We start from the raw sequence: 17,591 nt of genomic DNA, 5'->3' as shown, positions 1-17,591 counted from the left end.
TTTGTCTCACCTCATTGAATACACCCTTTGTATCCGGTGTCATCCCACAAAGTGGGACATTTTCAAAGGGCTTCCAATAGAGGAGCACAACCAGAACCCCGTGATGGTGCTAAACTCACTACGTCAATCTGATGGTGAATGTTAGGGAATTATTTTTTTTTAGATTGTCTTCTCACGAAGTGAGACATTTAACAGAATTAATCCATCAATAGCAATCAAGCTAAACTGCTAAATTGTGCTCTGTTGGAGAACAGAAAAGTTTTAACAAATCTAGATATTTCAGGAGAAACTTAACCTAACCCATGAAACTTGGTACTAATAAATGTACACTAAACAAAACAATGGACCTTCTCAAAATGTTTGCAATAACAGGCTTTTTTTTACTGCGGGAGTCTGTACTGAACTTAGTCTTTTTCGAGACTATATTGAACTGATCTGTGTAAATCTGCACCTCCATGTTTCAAAGACCATGTGCAATGGCTCTGTAGTACTCCTCTGTATTCCGGTTGGTTGATTGTATATGTTACGTGACCATTGCCTGTATTACTTTCTAGGTGAAATCAAGTTCTTTTTAACTTTTTTTTCCTCACCATTCTTGTAAACATCTTTCTGTCAATAATTATTTATCTCACCTTATCCTCATGATTATAACACAGAATTAAAGTCCTTTTTTTATTTTCAGATTTTCAGATTTATATTCAGTAAAGAGTATGTAAGATGTTGACTGTAATGTAAGCGAAGTACAAAGCAAATTAAATTTATACATTTAAGTATGAATTTCTTTCTCAATTGGTAAACTAAATTGCATTAATATTTTACAAATGCATAAGCCTGTTGGATATTATGTCAGATCTCTGATATATGCCTATTTCTGATTTCAGATCAGTTTTTTTTTTTTTTTTTTTAACAGTGTAATTATGTTGATTTAAACCTCCTATACATCAACACGTTTGTAATTGTAAAGCTATTACAGATGTCCATATTTGATGTGTGTATTTATTTTAGAAGTTGCCAGCAGACATCTTACTGAAGTCCTGCCTTTCTCTGGTTTTTCCCACATTGCTTTGCGGTGTACATAAAAGGCGTGCGCAAATTACCACCACGAGGTCTGTTCATTTCATTTGATTAATAGTACAGCGAAAATCTAGCTAATCGTGTGACATCGATGCAAAAAAAAATAATCTTGAATGTTTTGATAAAGAAATGACTTCGTCATTTGTTGGCGAGATGGTGACTGGGTATTTGATGCAGATCTGGCAGTGACTGGGTATTTGATGCAGATCTGGCAGTAAGTTGTCTTCAGTCCTCCAATAGCATAGCTAGCTACTGCTAACACATGCTGATAGTTAGTAGCTTGTTATCTTTAGCCAGTTTTGACTATTGACTATCAATATCAGAGATTCTTATTCCTTGTCCGATGATTTTAAATATTTGCTGTTCACATCATGAACCTCTGTGATTACATTTTTTTAAAACAACTATGAGGACTCGTAACTAGCTTAACATTATTTAAGTCTAGTCTGCACGTGGTCTGACCTATGCCTGACTCGAATGTTGTAACAATGTATCAATTTGTTGCCTTTTCTAGTGTCTTCCGTTGCAATGTTGCAGGATGGATGGATGACAAATTGATACAGGACACATGGTAAGATATCAAATTGGCTAGTCTTGTCAAACAACCTATAATTCTGAACAGTAATTTGAAATTGCTTGAAGAATTCATGGGAGTCCAACAGACCATTTCCTTGTCCTATGATTCAAATCTGTATCTGCTGTTCACATCATGAACCAAAGTGATTATTATTATTACATTAATATGAGGACGTGCATTGGCCTATAATTGGTATTATTTTGACTAGCTTTGATTGTGCTGTATTTTAAGATAATATATTTTGTTGCTGATCCAACAGAATACTGTGGGTGGTGGAAAGGATGTGACTTGGACCATGAGGTCAGTTCAGTACTTTTCCCTGATGCAACATGGAGGCCTGCATAAGTCATAGCAACCGTGGAGGGGCTCTTGATTTCTTCAGTGCTGTGCAACAACTCACCCTGTGGGTATTGGCTGACAGCCGTGGTATATCAGAAGGTATACCAATATTTATACTGCTCTAATTACATTGGTAACACGTTTATAATAGCAATAAGGCACCTCGTGGGATATACCACAGCTAAGGGCTGTGTCCAGGCATGTGGTATATTGGCCATATACCACACCCCCTCGTGCCTTATTGCATAAGTATGATGCAGGTAATCCTATAGGGTAGATTTTTTTATCTGGATATGCCTGCAGGCTGTTTTAATGATTACTACCAATCTGACCTAGTCTTCCAAGCCTGGGAGATTTTATTATTGAACTTGAATGAGAGTAGTGTCTTCGATGTTTCAGTTATAATTGTTGTAATTGTTATTTAGTATGCAGGCATGTTTTAAAATGTCTGTCAAAGGACATCCCTATTCACACTAACCATGAGTTTGTTTTTTCCCCAGGCTTCAGCAAGAAGAGTGCCCTGGAAGGTCTTGTTTTTCATGGTGAAATTGGCTACAAAAGTGGCACTTGTGAAATTGCAGCACAAACTGATATAAGCATTTACTATCCCTTGTCCAATTCCAATAAATGTTTTGGGGAAAACCTGACAAAGTATGTTACTTTGAATGATAATTTCAGAAATGTGTGTAATATTTCACGTAGTCCTGTCTTAGAAATAGAACTCTGGAATGACATTTGAAGGTGAAGGTTACACAAACTCTATTGAAATGCTGGTAGGGAAATTGATTAACCTGGTTGTTTTACTAGAATAGCTAAACCACGGTAGCATCAAGTTGTGGTCAGGACCTAAGCTTGCATGCCCAATACTGTGCAATGAGAGGAAATTAATATTCCCTTACAATGATACTGAGGGATTTACTCACTTTATTCAGCAGTTTGACATTTTGCCTGATTCAACAGGATGGAATGGGTTTTCAAGTGTCAATGTATATCCTATAATGATGACACTTGCGGCAGAGGGTGCACTCCCTAATGAAGTATGCAACCTATGTGTTCGCTACAAATGACATGTACAGTAGGGTTGCAATGAATTGAGTACATGTATGTACATACGGCCTACGTTCAGCACAATGTTCAAAGCCGACGTTCACCGGAAGTGCCTGGGGAAGGAGGAGATTATTGTGCCACGTTGATGGAGCCGAAGACCAGTGCGGACGTGGAATTTCATTGAATGTGCATTCTGTAGCGGAGAGCTGTCGGCTTGTTAAGTCTTGCACAATAAGAAAAGGGAACTTGCACGAGTGATCAACGTTTTTTTGACGCATATCGACTGTGTGTATGTGTTATAAGAGCGAACAGATCTGAGAAGGTAAGTGCTTTTTGGGATTAGCTAGATGTGTGACCCTGTTGGGCAGTATTTCCCTTAGTTCTTCTAGCCATGTTGCTAGTTTCTAGCTCACAGATTGCGCTATAACTGTACTGGTTAGCTAGCTACTGAGTTCATTGTGTTAGGACAGAAACCATTTATTTGCAGCTGTCGGTTCTCTTTTCTTACGAATATAGTGCTACTATCAGAACTATAGTCTCACTGAAATGTACCTACGCATTTTTAGCATTAGCTGCGTGGCTTCTTATTTTAGCTAGCGTACCAGCGAAAAATCGAGGTTACTCTTTGCTGCACAAACAACTTGTTTGTGTCATCTAATTTGAATGGAAAGTTCCTTTTGTGTGACTTGGCTATCTATTCAGTTAAAATGGAACGGTAACTACACGAAATCCATTCAAAATGTCTGTTTCATTTGAATGCACCTTTGCCCTACCTACCCTATTTACAGCCATATAAGTCTATACCCAGTTCGGATACACCATATCCAGTCCCCTTATTCTGTATTTGTTCACGTTGATTAATCAGGCGCTAGCCTACACATCTGCTTTTTTTTTATTGTGACAGGACCATTTCATTATCTATTTGTGATCCGTTATTTCTGTGCGCTAGAAGCTTGATTAGTTCTTGTTTGGCTTTTCTCACCATCAGAATGAAGCTCAAAGAGATCAACCGCACGGCCATCCAGAGCTGGAGCCCAGCACAGCACCACCCTGTGTACCTGGCAGCAGGTATGTTTTGTACACTTTACTGAGAATCTCGGACATATTTGACGACCGGAAGTAGGTATTTTCTGCATATGCGTTCTTTTGAAGGCCAACCTGGCTGTTCGTGTGCGTGGCCAAAGAGCTCTATTTTCATGTCATCTGACCATGGCACTGCCTGGAGTTTGCTCAACGCCATTGGCACTTGGATTGAAATCGGTGCTATAGTCATAAAAAAATAAAGGTATTTGGCCAAGCACACCAGCGGTGTTTGACTTTTGAAAGAGCAATGCAGAAAATACCTAATCCCAACTGTAAAATATGGTGAGGGATCTTATGGGCTATTTTGCTTCCACTGGTCCTGGTGCCCCTGTTAAGGTCAATGGCATCATGAACTTGACCAAGTACCAGAACATTTTAGCCAAACACCTTGCGTGCCCCTGCCAGAAGGCTGGAACTTGGCCTCACGTGAATCTTCCAGCAAGACAATACCCTAAGCACACAACAAAATCAACATTTTTCAATGGCCATCTCAGACTCCAGGCTTAAACTCGATTGAAAACCTGTGGTTTGAATTGAAGACGCCAGTCCATAAGCACAGACAAAGGATATCAAAGATCTGGAAAGATTCCGTATTGAGGAATGGTCTAAGATCCCTCCCACTGTGTTCTCCAATCTCATTAAACATTTTATAAAAAAGGCTCAGTGTCGTTATCCTCGTAAGGGGAGGGTGCTGGAATATTGAAAACGGGATCCAATCACCCCCATTATTTGTTACACAATCTATTTCTCTGAGCAATGTTTTGGTATTCAATATAATTTCACAGAATGTCTTTGCATACAATATAGCTCAGTATTTGTGTTATAGATTCTTTTTTGCTTATCATCAAGGGATCCCATAATTCAAGACCCCCAACTGTACATGTTGCACTGACAGGGGTGATGCATCAATTTCCCAGATGAAGTTTCTAATAGAGTTGAGATGCAGGAGCAGCTATTCCCCTCTCTATGTTGGAGTCATAAGTCTCGTCATGAGCCACAAGTTTTTGAATATTCTTGAAAACTGACTCGTTGAATATTTGTTGTCTGAACAGCTGTCCTGTTAGTGCGTCTACCTGGTCAGGTATTGCTGACCGCTCACCCGTCTTTCTCTGTGTCCAGGTACGTCAGCCCAGCAGCTGGATGCCTCCTTCAGTACCTCCGCCTCTCTGGAGATCTTTGAGCTGGACCTGGCCGAGCCTTCTCTGGACATGAAGCTCCGTGGAGCTTACTCCTCCTCTCACAGGTAGTGAAACCTTAGCACTAGCTGTAACCCAAACCCAGTTTTTTATTTTTTATTTAACTAGGCAAGTCAGTTAAGGACAAATTCTTATTTACAATGACTGCCTAACCCGGACTACGCTGGGCCAATTGTGCGCCACCCCATGGGACTCCCAATCACGGCTGATTGTGATACAGCCTGGAATCGAACCAGGGTCTGTAGTGACACCTCTAGCACTGAGGTTTTTATTTGACCTTTTATTTAACTAGGCAAGTCAGTTAAGAACAAATTCTTATTTTCAATTTTTTATTTATTTTTTAATCTTGTCAGCTCGAGGATTCGTTCTTGCAACCTTTCGGTTACTAGTCCAACGCTCTAACCACTAGGCTACCTGCCGCCCCAAAAGATGCAGTGCCTTAGACCTCAGCGACACTCGGGAGCCCCCATTCTTTCAACAGGATTCTTAGTAAATTATATTTCTTCAGGTATCTCAGGTAGTATAGTAAACCCGGGTAGGGAATAGTAGTTGTGAAAACTGTAGTGGTTAAAGCTCAGGTTACTGGAACAAACATGTATATTCAATCAACAACGATTGGTGAATGCTTCCGACAAGGGTACAACAAGCATCAGAGCAAGTCAACTGTTGGGTTGGTTTAGAAAACATACGTCAAAGCTCAGACTGCTCTTATCACTCAATCAGATACCACAAGCTGGCGTGGGGTCCCCACGGCATGGATGCACAGGGTCTCCCGTCTGGAGTGCTCATCGCAGGGGGAGAGAACGGCGACGTCATCCTTTACGACCCGGCCAAGATCATTGCTGGACACGGTGACGTTGTCATCGCTCAGAGTAACAAACACAGCGGGCCAGTTAGAGCCCTTGATGTCAACTCCTTCCAGGTAGGTACACCGAACTAACTAACTATGCTCTCACTAACCGCTTTGGCATGATCCTTTTCTGTGCATAATATGCACGTTGACATATTGCTCAACTCACTTGAACGTCTTGCTTTTGTTTTATTGGAATACTAACGTTTTGGTCTACTGACCTTTTGACTGTTCCGACAACTCTGTCAAGTATATCTCGTTGTGTTCGTTACTGTACTTTACATTGTCCCCCCCCCATGTTAGCTAGTGATGATAAATCATTACTTCCGTCTCCCCTTCCCCAGGACAACCTGGTGGCTTCAGGAGGTAATGAATCAGAGATCTACATCTGGGACCTAAACAACTTTGGCTCCCCGATGACACCAGGCCCTAAAACTCAGGTAAGACCCAATGGCACCAGAACGTGTCTCTGCGTGGTTAATTAAGGAAACTGTAATAAGTAGTCACTTTTGACCTTTTTTTTTGGAGTGCTTTCCTTAAAAATGTTCATATGTTATCTTGTCTACGAGGATCCGGCACCCAGGTAATTCGATAGTAGAGGAACATTTGAGTGAGCAGTCTTTTTGTTTATTTCAGCCTCTAGAGGACATCAGCTGTGTGGCGTGGAACAGGCAGGTCCAACACATCCTGGCCTCAGCCAGCCCCAGCGGCCGCGCCTCCATCTGGGACCTCCGCAAGAACGACCTAATCATCAAAGTCAGCGACCACAGCAACAGGGTACGTACCGGAAAGCACGTCTGCTGTTTAGGGCTCAGTCTGCCACTTTGTACCCAGCAACAAGGTACCCAGAAACACACGTTTGTCCGTGTCTGTCTGTCTTGTTAAAGGCTCAGTCTGTAATTTGTGACCATAACAGATGATACTCTATATGCATGTCTGTCTGCTGTTAAAGGCTCAGTCTGTAGTTTGTGACCATAACAGATGATACTCTATATGCATGTCTGTCTGCTGTTAAAGGCTCAGTCTGTAATTTTTGACCATAACAGATGATACTCTATATGCATGCATGTCTGTCTGTGCTGTTAAAGGCTCAGTCTGTAATTTGTGACCATAACAGATGATACTCTATATGCATGTCTGTCTGCTGTTAAAGGCTCAGTCTGTAGTCTGATGATAATTTGTCTGTCTGAAAGGCTCAGTAATTTGTGACAGATGATACTCTATATGCATGTCTGTCTGCTGTTAAAGGCTCAGTCTGTAATTTGTGACCATAACAGATGATACTCTATATGCATGTCTGTCTGCTGTTAAAGGCTCAGTCTGTAATTTGTGACCATAACAGATGATACTCTATATGCATGTCTGTCTGCTGTTAAAGGCTCAGTCTGTAGTTTGTGACCATAACAGATGATACTCTATATGCATGTCTGTCTGCTGTTAAAGGCTCAGTCTGTAATTTCATCTCCAGTTTAAAAGTCCTCTCCCTGGCCTGCAGCTTTCTGTAAACTTTGGGGGTGGGAAGTATTCCTAGCGCCTTCAGTTAAAAGCTTGGCACTTATTTTGGGACAGACACAGGATTGGCAACCGAATAGGTCTGAGGCTTCTGACATTAGTACAAACCAGGGGTTGGAACCAAGATTATTTTCCAGAAGTGTTTTATTTTTTTTCTCGTTTCGTTCCACTGTTTCCGACCGGCAAAATAAAGTTATGATAAACTGGTTCAGATTTACATGGTTCCTTTTTTTAAACCTCTGAAATATATACATTTATTTTTCCATATACCTCAAAATGTAAATGACTTCACCAATCAGTGTGGATAGAGAAGCTTGCTGTAAGCCATTTTAAAACTCTATAGGAAAGTCGTTAAGAGCAAATTGTATTTTGCCATAAACGCATGGTTTAATAATAATGAAAGGCACACACACACTGTGCTGCCAGTCAACGTGTAGGGGGTGAGATGCAAAATACATTATGAGGAAAAAGGATGGAGGAAGCTTGCCTTGAAGTCTTATTGAATCAGGCCCACAGAGCTACACCTACGGAGGAGCGGCTTCTATGGAGGAACTTTGAATATATTTCAACCTCGGCGTTGGTTTAACGTTGGACCAGAGCAAACGTTAGTTAACTAGCTTGTGTGTGCAGAGCAGCACTGGAATTTAAAGACACGCCTTGCCTTTTTTGTAGTTAATAAATGCCGTGTGAAACGTGATAACTGTAGTATCCTTAACTAGCGTTGAAAAAGTAAATCCATTCTTCTCTAATTAAACACCTCTCCCTAATTTCTGAATTACGCTTGCAATGTCGTCAGTAGGCTACAGTAACTTATGCTTCAGAGGGCAGGTGGCCTACACGCGCAGACACTGGTAAAGATTTTCAGCTGGTGGGCACTGGAATACATTTGAGTGGCAGAGTGAGGGCTTTGCATAGGCACTTTGTTGTGATTTTTTTTGTGAAACTGAAAAAAAAAATGCCCAGAACGTTGCTTTTAAATTAACGGTTCTGTTCCGGAACAGTATAGATCACTTTCGGTTCGGGTTCTGTTCCTTAAATCATCAAATTGTTTTTGGTTCTGTTCCCTGAACTGATTCCAACCCTTGGTACAAACATAGTATTAACACCACGTGACAGATGGGCAGAAAGAGAACCATACATTCATTATATAATAAGTAAATTAATATTGTTTAATAATTAATAATTAAATGTGTGTGTTCAGATGCACTGCTCTGGGCTAGAATGGAACCCCGAGGTAGCTACTCAGCTGGTGCTGGCCTCGGAGGATGACAGGATGCCAGTGATCCAGATCTGGGACCTGCGTTTTGCCACCTCCCCTCTCAAAGTCCTGGAGAACCACACACGGTAAATTATGCCTTCAAATGAATCTGGTATCCAGTCTTGGAGAAAGTCATGTCAACCACTGACTGTCACGGTCCAAACTTTTGTATTGGATGGAATCATGTTCAGGCGTTGAGGCTGAACTCTGTGAGAAAACCACGTAGGAATGTGGCTGCGGTATGAATCTGTTCTTGGTTACTAGAGGTCTTTGGGAGATGGGGATGACTGCTATTTAAGGAGTGATCAGAACACACTAATCTGGTGTGACTGTTAACAAAGAAGGGCACACCCAAGACATGTCAGAACTAATTGCAAGTGTTCATTAGATTGAATGTGATCAGATTACATTATGCTAATTAAATCTGCGGGGTGTGTTCGTCAGGGGTGTCCTGGCCATTGCCTGGAGCCTGGCGGACCCTGAGCTGCTACTGAGCTGCGGGAAAGACAACCGAATCCTCTGCTGGAACCCCAACACCGCCGAGGTGAGTGTGTGTGGTCTCGCTATTCTTAGCATGGTCCCTAACTACAAACTACAGTACACTGCTAATAATTATCATTACGGAGACATGTAACCAGAAATGCATTCCTGTCTGCTGTTTCATCTCCAGGTGCTGTATGAGCTGCCTACCAGTACCCAGTGGTGCTTTGACATCCAGTGGTGTCCCAGGAACCCGGCGGTGCTGTCGGCCGCAGCCTTCGACGGACACATCAGCATCTACTCCATCATGGGGGGCAGCAGCCAGGCTTTCAGCCAGACACAGGCAGACACGGTGGGTAACAGTTTCACATATGAACACTGTTGAGGTTGGAAACTGGCCTCCATGTTGGTCATTTAGGGTTACATACGCGGTTCCAATGAATTCTGAGATTTGGAGTGGAAACTCGCTTCAATTTTAGCCCAACATTGGAGACACTTGATGTGAATGAATACATAACCTGTTTAAAAAAAGAGGAGAGAAAATATATTTGACTTTCTGTGGCATGTCTATGTTCTAGATCAGCACGTCATTTGGCAATATGGATCCATTTGGGATGGGTCAGACCCTGCCCCCCCTGCAGCTTTCCCAGGCCCCGCCCGCCTCCACCACCATCACCCCCCTCAAAAAGCCCCCCAAGTGGATCCGCAGGCCCGTGGGGGCCTCCTTCGCTGTGAGTCACTACCTTCATTTCTTTGCTATCTTTGTCAAGTCGTATTCATGGATTTCGAGTGACACACTGTACATCTCTCCTCCTGGCAACTCTTTGCTGCTGGTTCCTGTCTCTCTCACTGAAGACATTCTATCGATATGTTGAAATGGTGCTAATAAGTTCACTTCCTGCCCCCCCCAAAAAAAAATCCAGTTTGGTGGCAAGCTGGTGTCGTTGGAGAACATCAAGCCCAACCCCCAACAGCCTCAGCAGCCCACGGCTCATGTGGTTCACATTAGTCAGGTGATTACGGAGACGACCTTCCTGGAGCGCTCTGCCCAGCTGCAGGCCACACTGGCTGCTGGCAGCTTCGTTGACTTCTGCCAGGAGAAGATGGACTCGGCCCAGAACGAGTTTGAGAAGACCGTCTGGTCCTTCCTGAAGGTAAGGATGGGGACTTGTGTTAAAACAGAAGTTTATTTATTTGTTTGTTGTTGTTGCTGTACTTCACAGTATTGCGTGTCTTTTACTACCAAAGTGAAATGGTGTTTTCAGGTGAACTTTGAGAATGATGCTCGTGGAAAATACCTGGAGCTTTTGGGATATAAGAAAGAGGAGCTAGCAGCAAAGGTGAGGTTTTGAAATGAACTGTCACTGAATGTCCTCAGGCCATGTCAGTCTTTTGTCTGTCTGGTCCTAATGCGGTCTGTCAGCCTGTTTTAATTCCACTGGGGTTGTTCCTTTGTTCACAGATTGCAGCAGCATTAGAGGGAGAACCTATTCAGCCCGAGGAGGTAAGGACTTTGTGTGTGTGTGTGGAAGAAACATGTATAATTCCTTAGTTGTGACAATTCGATGAACAACATGGAATACTGTTCAGTATGCGGTAAAGTTGATGGTAAATGCAGAGCAAACATTATCTGCTCATTCACTCTCTAGCTTTGGTCTCATTGCTCAAACAGGGAAGTGGTAGGGGCATTGGGAAAGTGTCCAACTTCACTAACTCTAGGTTTTCACAATACAGTTTCTGTGAAGTAAGAAAAGGATGCGTTTCTTTTTCATGCGCTGAACATCGTTGAATTGCTTTCCTGACTTTTGCCATAGATCATCATTGAATATGATTTGGAGAACTTCACCTCACATATTTCAATTATACCTTTTTATATATATATATATTTTGTTAATCTGCAAGAGCATGCTATTTTCTCATCTGATTCTTAATGCTATTGTACTGCTAAAATTAAAGGATATTTTGTAACATTGCTTAACCCGGGCTCAACGGTACTAATATTTCAATGGACACAATCAATGACGTTGTATGAATATTGTTGGGTTTCCAACATGTCACTGATTCTGTTAATAATTTATCTACAACTCTCAATTGAATGGCTCTGCTGAACTCTGTGTGAATCTGGCTCTCCTCTCCTCCTGCTGTATGAATGTATGCAGCCCTCCACTGCTCTTGCCCCCACCTCTGTGCCTGAACCTGAGGCTGATCCTGGACCAGAACCAGAGGTAGTGCCCTTTCCCGCTCCCCAGCTCAACACGGAGCCTGAGGTCCTTCCTCCCGTGCCTGAGGCTGCTACTGTTGAGCCCAACCCCGAACCACCGCTTGAGCCCGCCCTCCAGCCTGAACCTGGACCCCAGCCAGAGCTTGCCCCCCCGCCCAGCTGTGACCTTTCAGCTTCTGATCCTATGCCTGTCCTCCAATCGGAGCCTGTTCTTACTCTTGACCTCAGTGCAGAACCCCAGCTTCTTGCTCCCGTTGCTCTCCTGCCAGAGTCTGACCCTACTCTGGCCCCCCCAGCTCTGGCCCCCCCAGCTGACCTGCAGCAAGCACCCATGTTTGATCTCACTGCCCCCTTTACCCTCCAGCCTCCAACAGAGTTCAACCAAGTGAACTCACTGCCTGTATCTGAATTTGACCAGGTAGCTTTGCAGCATGTCTTAGAATTTGACCCGGTGCCCTTGCAGCCTGTATTTCAGTTCAACCAAGTCGACTTACAGCCTGTTTCTGCGTTCAACCAGGTGGACTTACAGGCTGTACCCGGCTTCGACCCGACATCAACAATGTCCAGTCTGCAGTCGGCAGTCCAGCTGGACCTGGCTCCTCCTGTCTCCACCCTGCAGCCTCTAGCAGACCCTGGACTCCCGCCTGAAGACGCATTTGACCTCATCGCTGCTACAAACCTCCAGCCAGCAGCAGAAGTGGAACTCACACCTGCTCCGGAACCAGAAACGGAAGATCCATTTGACCTCATCGCTGCTTCAAACCTCCAGCCAGCAGCAGAAGTGGAACTCACACCTGCTCCGGAACCAGAAACGGAAGATCCATTTGACCTCATCGCTGCTACAAACCTCCAGCCAGCAGCAGAAGTGGCACTCACACCTGCTCCGGAACCAGAAACGGAAGATCCATTTGACCTCATCGCTTCTGCAAACCTCCAGCCAGCAGCAGAAGTGGAACTCACACCTGCTCCGGAACCAGAAACGGAAGATCCATTTGACCTCATCGCCGCTGCAAACCTCCAGCCAGTAGCGGAAGTGACAGGACATCTGGAACCATTGGCAGCAGAAGTAGACCTGACAGAAGCCCTTGGAGCTGAGCCCATCGCCCAGGAAGAGATGCCAGTAAATGAAGAGATTCCTCTGGAGGAGGTACCTTCTTCTCATCCCGTCAGTCCATCCCAGAGAGAGAGTGGCGCATCGTACTATTATTGCTTTGTCGTTATCGTTGTTCATCGCTAAAACTGTAAACATATTACATTGGTGCTGCTATGTCATTATATTGCTCCGGTTATGTTGTGACATTGCTTTCACATAGTGTCTCATCTCTAACTATAAGTAACTCGCCCAATTTCTTTTACCTCCCCCCTATTTTCCTTCAACTTTCTCTCTGGGGTAGACTCACACCTGTTCATTTAGTTTCCCTTGGCTGTTTTATGGTTATATGTAAAGCTCTGAGTAGATGGTATGGCGGTACAGAATAACACTTGTTTTGCGTCGTTATGCTTCCGGGGAAATCTCCCGTTGACATCAACAGATTTACGCAGTAGTTGGAATTGTACTGACACTCCAGGGACGGTACTGCTCTCGGTCAAATAACATTTGATCAACTCCCCCTCTGGTCTGTCAGGAGGCGGCTCCACCAGCAGAGGCAGAGGCCAGCCTGCCAGGGGAGGCTCCAGTCCCAGAGGGCATTAAACTCCGCGTCAGTCAAGGTAACGATCCGTTAATATCAATCTGAATCTCTTATTTGTAGGTTTTTAGGTTGACTGCGTGCTGCTGTTTTTTGTCGAAGTTTTAAAGAGCAAACCGTTGTTGATTTGTCCCGTCAGGCGTGGATGGCCTGATCACCCAGGCCCTGCTGACGGGGGACTTCCAGGGCGCAGTGGAACTCTGTCTCCATGACAACCGCATGGCTGACAGCATCATCCTGGCCATCGCCGGAGGGGCTGAGCTTCTGGAGAAAACACAGAGGAAGTACTTCACCAAGACTCACAGCAAGATCACCAAGGTAACCCAGCACTGGTCACTGCAAGATCACCAAGGTGACGAGCACCGTGACCATGTCAGTCAGTGTCATGGTCATGTGATCAGTTAGTTGATCCGTGGTATTTGCTACTGTTCTGCTACTGATTTACTTTCAGTGTCTCCTGCAGCTGATTGGTGGGGTTGAGGAACTGGCAGACGGACGTGAACAATATTGATTATGGCCTTTATTGGGTCTCGCAGCTGATCAGAGGGAGGTCTACGGTATTGATGATTTAGATTTTTTTTGGGATTAACAGCTGATCAGTGCGGTGGTGATGAGGGACTGGCGTGACATGCTGCAGACCTGTGAGCTGCAGAACTGGAAGGAAGCTCTGGCTGCAGTCATGACCTACGCTCAGCCCGAGGAGTTCTCCTCTCTGTGTGGTAGGAACGGACACACTTTCTCTCTCTCTCTCCCTCTTTCACACACTCTCCCTTAAAGCCAATTTATGCTTGCTCCTGCATCGCCGTGCGCCTCCCAGATTTTGTACATTTATAACAATGCGAAGAGCTACGTATAGCTTCGCGCTGTACATGATTGGTTGGGGGCGGGAGGTCCTGTATAAACACAAGCTCACTTCCTTCACAATTGCTCTCCTCAGCGACGCGCAAGAAGTATGAATGCCCTGACTTCTGCAGGGGCCGTATCACAGTAAATGCTGCGTGATCAATGCAGACGACGGATTGACCACGCGGGGCCTTTTACGGTCTCTTAGCCTTTCACACTCTCCCTCACTGGCCTTCCCTTTCAAAGTTTCTTTCCATTTCTGACGCGTTTGCTGCCGTGTGAACCAGTTGTGAATTTTGAACCCAACTGTGCTGCTGTCTCTTTAGACCTGCTGGGCTGCAGACTGGAGGCTGTGGAGGACTGCACGCTGCAGGCTCAGGCTTGTCTGTGTTACATCTGCGCTGGCAACGTGGAGAAACTGGTGACCTGCTGGACCAGAGCACAGGACAGACACTGCCCTCTCTCTCTGCAGGTACGCGGGTGTGTGTGTGTGTGTGGAGTGTGTACGTCTGGTTTGTGTGTGTGTGGATCTGTAATGTTTGTATTGCGGCAGGATCTAGTGGAGAAGGTGGTGGTGCTCCGCAAGGCGGTAGAGCAGAACCAGGAGTCTGATCCCTCTGCTGTGGGGCTTCTACTGGGGGAGAAGATGAGTCAGTATGCCAGCCTGCTGGCCTCCCAGGGCAGCCTCACCAACGCCATCGCATACCTGCCCCAGAACACAGAGCAGGTGAATGATACACACGATACATTTGCCCCAAAATCTGCCTCGGGTTACTCGTTCAGAACTGGAACGTAATGTCCATTCTACTGCTTCTAATTCGGCTGTATTTTTTTCCACCTCCAGGTTGCGGTGCAGCAGCTGCGTGACCGTCTCAGCAGAGCTCTGGGTCAACAGGCTCCTGCTGCAGCCCCAGTAGCCCAACTCCCATCCCCTCAGCCCACAGCTGCCCAGCCCAGGCAGCTCTTCACCCCTGCCCAGCCTTCTATGGTGTCCCAGCAGCCCGCTCCGGCCCCTGTGCCTGCCGCTGCCACCGCACCGCAACAGTATTACCAGCCGGTAAGTGACAGTCACTCACACAGCCTCCTCATTAGCCCCTAAGTGGTTAATGATCCTCTCTTGATTTTGATGCTGTCTGGGTGCCCTTTTGGTCTTGTTCCCACATGTTGTGTGGCCGACGGCCGCTGACTCTGATGGTGTTGAGTAGAGGTCGACCGATTATGATTTTAACGCCGATACCGATTATTGAAGGGCCAAAAAAAAAGAAGCTGATACCGATTAATCGGCCAAATTTGTATTTATTTGTAATAATCACAATTACAACAATACTGAATGAACACTTATTTTAACTTAATATAATAAATCCATAAATCAATTTAACCTCAAATAATGAAACATGTTCAATTTGGTTTAAATAATGCACAAACAAAGTGTTGGAGAAGAAAGTGAAAGTGCTCAGAACATGAGAACATATGAAAGCTGGTGGTTCCTTTTAACATGAACCTTTGACTATTGGATGTTCTTATAGGCACTTTAGTATTGCCAGTGTAACATTATAGCTTCAGTCCCTCTCCTCGCCCCTACCTGGGCTCGAACCAGGAACACATCGACAATAGCCACCCTCGAAGCATCGTTACCCGTCGCTCCACAAAAGCCGCGGGGGGATCAACTACTTCAAGGTCTCAGAGCGAGGGACATCACCGATTGAAACGCTATTAGCGCGCACCCCGCTCACTAGCTAGCCATTTCTCATTGGTTACACCAACCTAATCTCGGGAGTTGATAGGCTTGAAGTCATAAACCGCTCAATGCTTGAAGCACAGCGAAGAGCTGCTGGCAAATGCAGGAAAGTGCTGTTTGAATGAATGCTTACGAGCCTGCTGCTGCCTACCACCGCTCAGTCAGACTGCTCTATCAAATCTCATATCATAGACTTAATTATAACATAATAACACACAGAAATACGAGTCTTTGGTCGTTATGGTCAAATCTGGAATCTATAATTTCGAAAACAAAACGTTTATTCTTTCAGTGAAATACTGAACCGTTCCGTATTTTATCTAAGGCTGTTACATTGTACAACCTTCAGTGTTATGTCATAATTATGTACAGTTCTGGCAAATTAATTACTGTCTTTGTTAGGAAGAAATAGTCTTCACACAGTTCGCAACGAGCCAGGTGGCCCAAACTGCTGCATTTACCCTGACTGCTTGCACTGAACACAAGAGAACATTTACATTTTACATTTAAGTCATTTAGCAGACCCTCTTATCCAGAGCGACTTACAAATTGGTGCATTCACCTTATGACATCCAGTGGAACAGCCACTTTACAATAGTGCATCTAAATCTTTTAGGGGGGGGGGTGAGAAGGATTACTTATCCTATCCTAGGTATTCCTTAAAGAGGTGGGGTTTCAGGTGTCTCCGGAAGGTGGTGATTGACTCCGCTGTCCTGGTGTCGTGAGGGAGTTTGTTCCACCATTGGGAGGCCAGAGCAGCGAACAGTTTTGACTGGGCTGAGCGGGAACTGTACTTCCTCAGTGGCAGGGAGGCGAGCAGGCCAGAGGTGGATGAACGCAGTGCCCTTGTTTGGGTGTAGGGCCTGATCAGAGCCTGGAGGTACTGAGGTGCCGTTCCCCTCACAGCTCCGTAGGCAAGCACCATGGTCTTGTAGCGGATGCGAGCTTCAACTGGAAGCCAGTGGAGAGAGCGGAGGAGCGGGGTGACGTGAGAGAACTTGGGAAGGTTGAACACCAGACGAGCTGCGGCGTTCTGGATGAGTTGTAGGGGTTTAATGGCACAGGCAGGGAGCCCAGCCAACAGCGAGTTGCAGTAATCCAGACGGGAGATGACAAGTGCCTGGATTAGGACCTGCGCCGCTTCCTGTGTGAGGCAGGGTCGTACTCTGCGGATGTTGTAGAGCATGAACCTACAGGAACGGGCCACCGCCTTGATGTTAGTTGAGAACGACAGGGTGTTGTCCAGGATCACGCCAAGGTTCTTAGCGCTCTGGGAGGAGGACACAATGGAGTCTGATGGCGAGATCATGGAACGGGCAGTCCTGGGAGGAAGAGCAGCTCCGAGGTTCAGCTTGAGGTGGTGATCACACACTGATGTCTGCCAGACATGCAGAGATGCGATTCGCCACCTGGTCATAGAAGGGGGAAAGGAGAAGATTAATTGTGTGTCGATAGCAATGAGGATGAGGTTATGGAGCCAAGTGAACAGAGCCCAGAGCCCTGGGGGACACCAGTGGTGAGAGCGCGTGGTGAGGAGACAGATTCTCGCCACGCCACCTGGTAGGAGCGACCTGTCAGGTAGGACGCAATCCAAGCGTGGGCCGCGACGGAGATGCCCAACTCGGAGAGGGTGGAGAGGAGGATCTAATGGTTCACAGTATCGAAGGCAGCCGATAGGTCTAGAA

General features: G+C 45.2%; 1 protein-coding gene across 8 annotated transcripts in view; it reads left to right on the top strand.

Annotated features, from left to right (window-relative positions):
* Positions 1–3,149: 3,149 nt before the first annotated feature.
* sec31a (SEC31 homolog A, COPII coat complex component) overlaps positions 3,150–17,591 on the top strand; it is a 28,175-nt gene continuing 13,733 nt past the window's right edge. For 6 of the 8 annotated variants that reach the window (XM_052525871.1, XM_052525869.1, XM_052525870.1 and 3 more), the window contains exons 1-21: positions 3,150–3,359; positions 4,026–4,105; positions 5,240–5,363; positions 6,040–6,238; positions 6,511–6,606; positions 6,803–6,943; positions 8,880–9,022; positions 9,381–9,480; positions 9,607–9,768; positions 9,995–10,147; positions 10,340–10,570; positions 10,682–10,756; positions 10,879–10,920; positions 11,576–12,055; positions 12,155–12,784; positions 13,263–13,347; positions 13,465–13,643; positions 13,918–14,044; positions 14,495–14,640; positions 14,722–14,895; positions 15,013–15,225. In XM_052525871.1, coding sequence (XP_052381831.1) covers positions 4,027–4,105; positions 5,240–5,363; positions 6,040–6,238; positions 6,511–6,606; positions 6,803–6,943; positions 8,880–9,022; positions 9,381–9,480; positions 9,607–9,768; positions 9,995–10,147; positions 10,340–10,570; positions 10,682–10,756; positions 10,879–10,920; positions 11,576–12,055; positions 12,155–12,784; positions 13,263–13,347; positions 13,465–13,643; positions 13,918–14,044; positions 14,495–14,640; positions 14,722–14,895; positions 15,013–15,225 — 3,579 coding nt within the window. In that variant the 5' untranslated portion in view covers positions 3,150–3,359; position 4,026. The remainder of the gene's footprint in view (positions 3,360–4,025; positions 4,106–5,239; positions 5,364–6,039; positions 6,239–6,510; positions 6,607–6,802; positions 6,944–8,879; positions 9,023–9,380; positions 9,481–9,606; positions 9,769–9,994; positions 10,148–10,339; positions 10,571–10,681; positions 10,757–10,878; positions 10,921–11,575; positions 12,056–12,154; positions 12,785–13,262; positions 13,348–13,464; positions 13,644–13,917; positions 14,045–14,494; positions 14,641–14,721; positions 14,896–15,012; positions 15,226–17,591) is intronic. The other 2 variants (XM_052525872.1, XM_052525873.1) reach the window with 2 other exon arrangements.

The sequence above is a fragment of the Oncorhynchus keta genome, chromosome 9 (genome assembly GCF_023373465.1).
Source record: "Oncorhynchus keta strain PuntledgeMale-10-30-2019 chromosome 9, Oket_V2, whole genome shotgun sequence".
Classification (NCBI taxonomy): Eukaryota; Metazoa; Chordata; class Actinopteri; order Salmoniformes; family Salmonidae; genus Oncorhynchus; species Oncorhynchus keta.
Note: the sequence above shows the minus strand (reverse complement) of the source record. Positions and strands in the feature narration are given on the sequence as shown.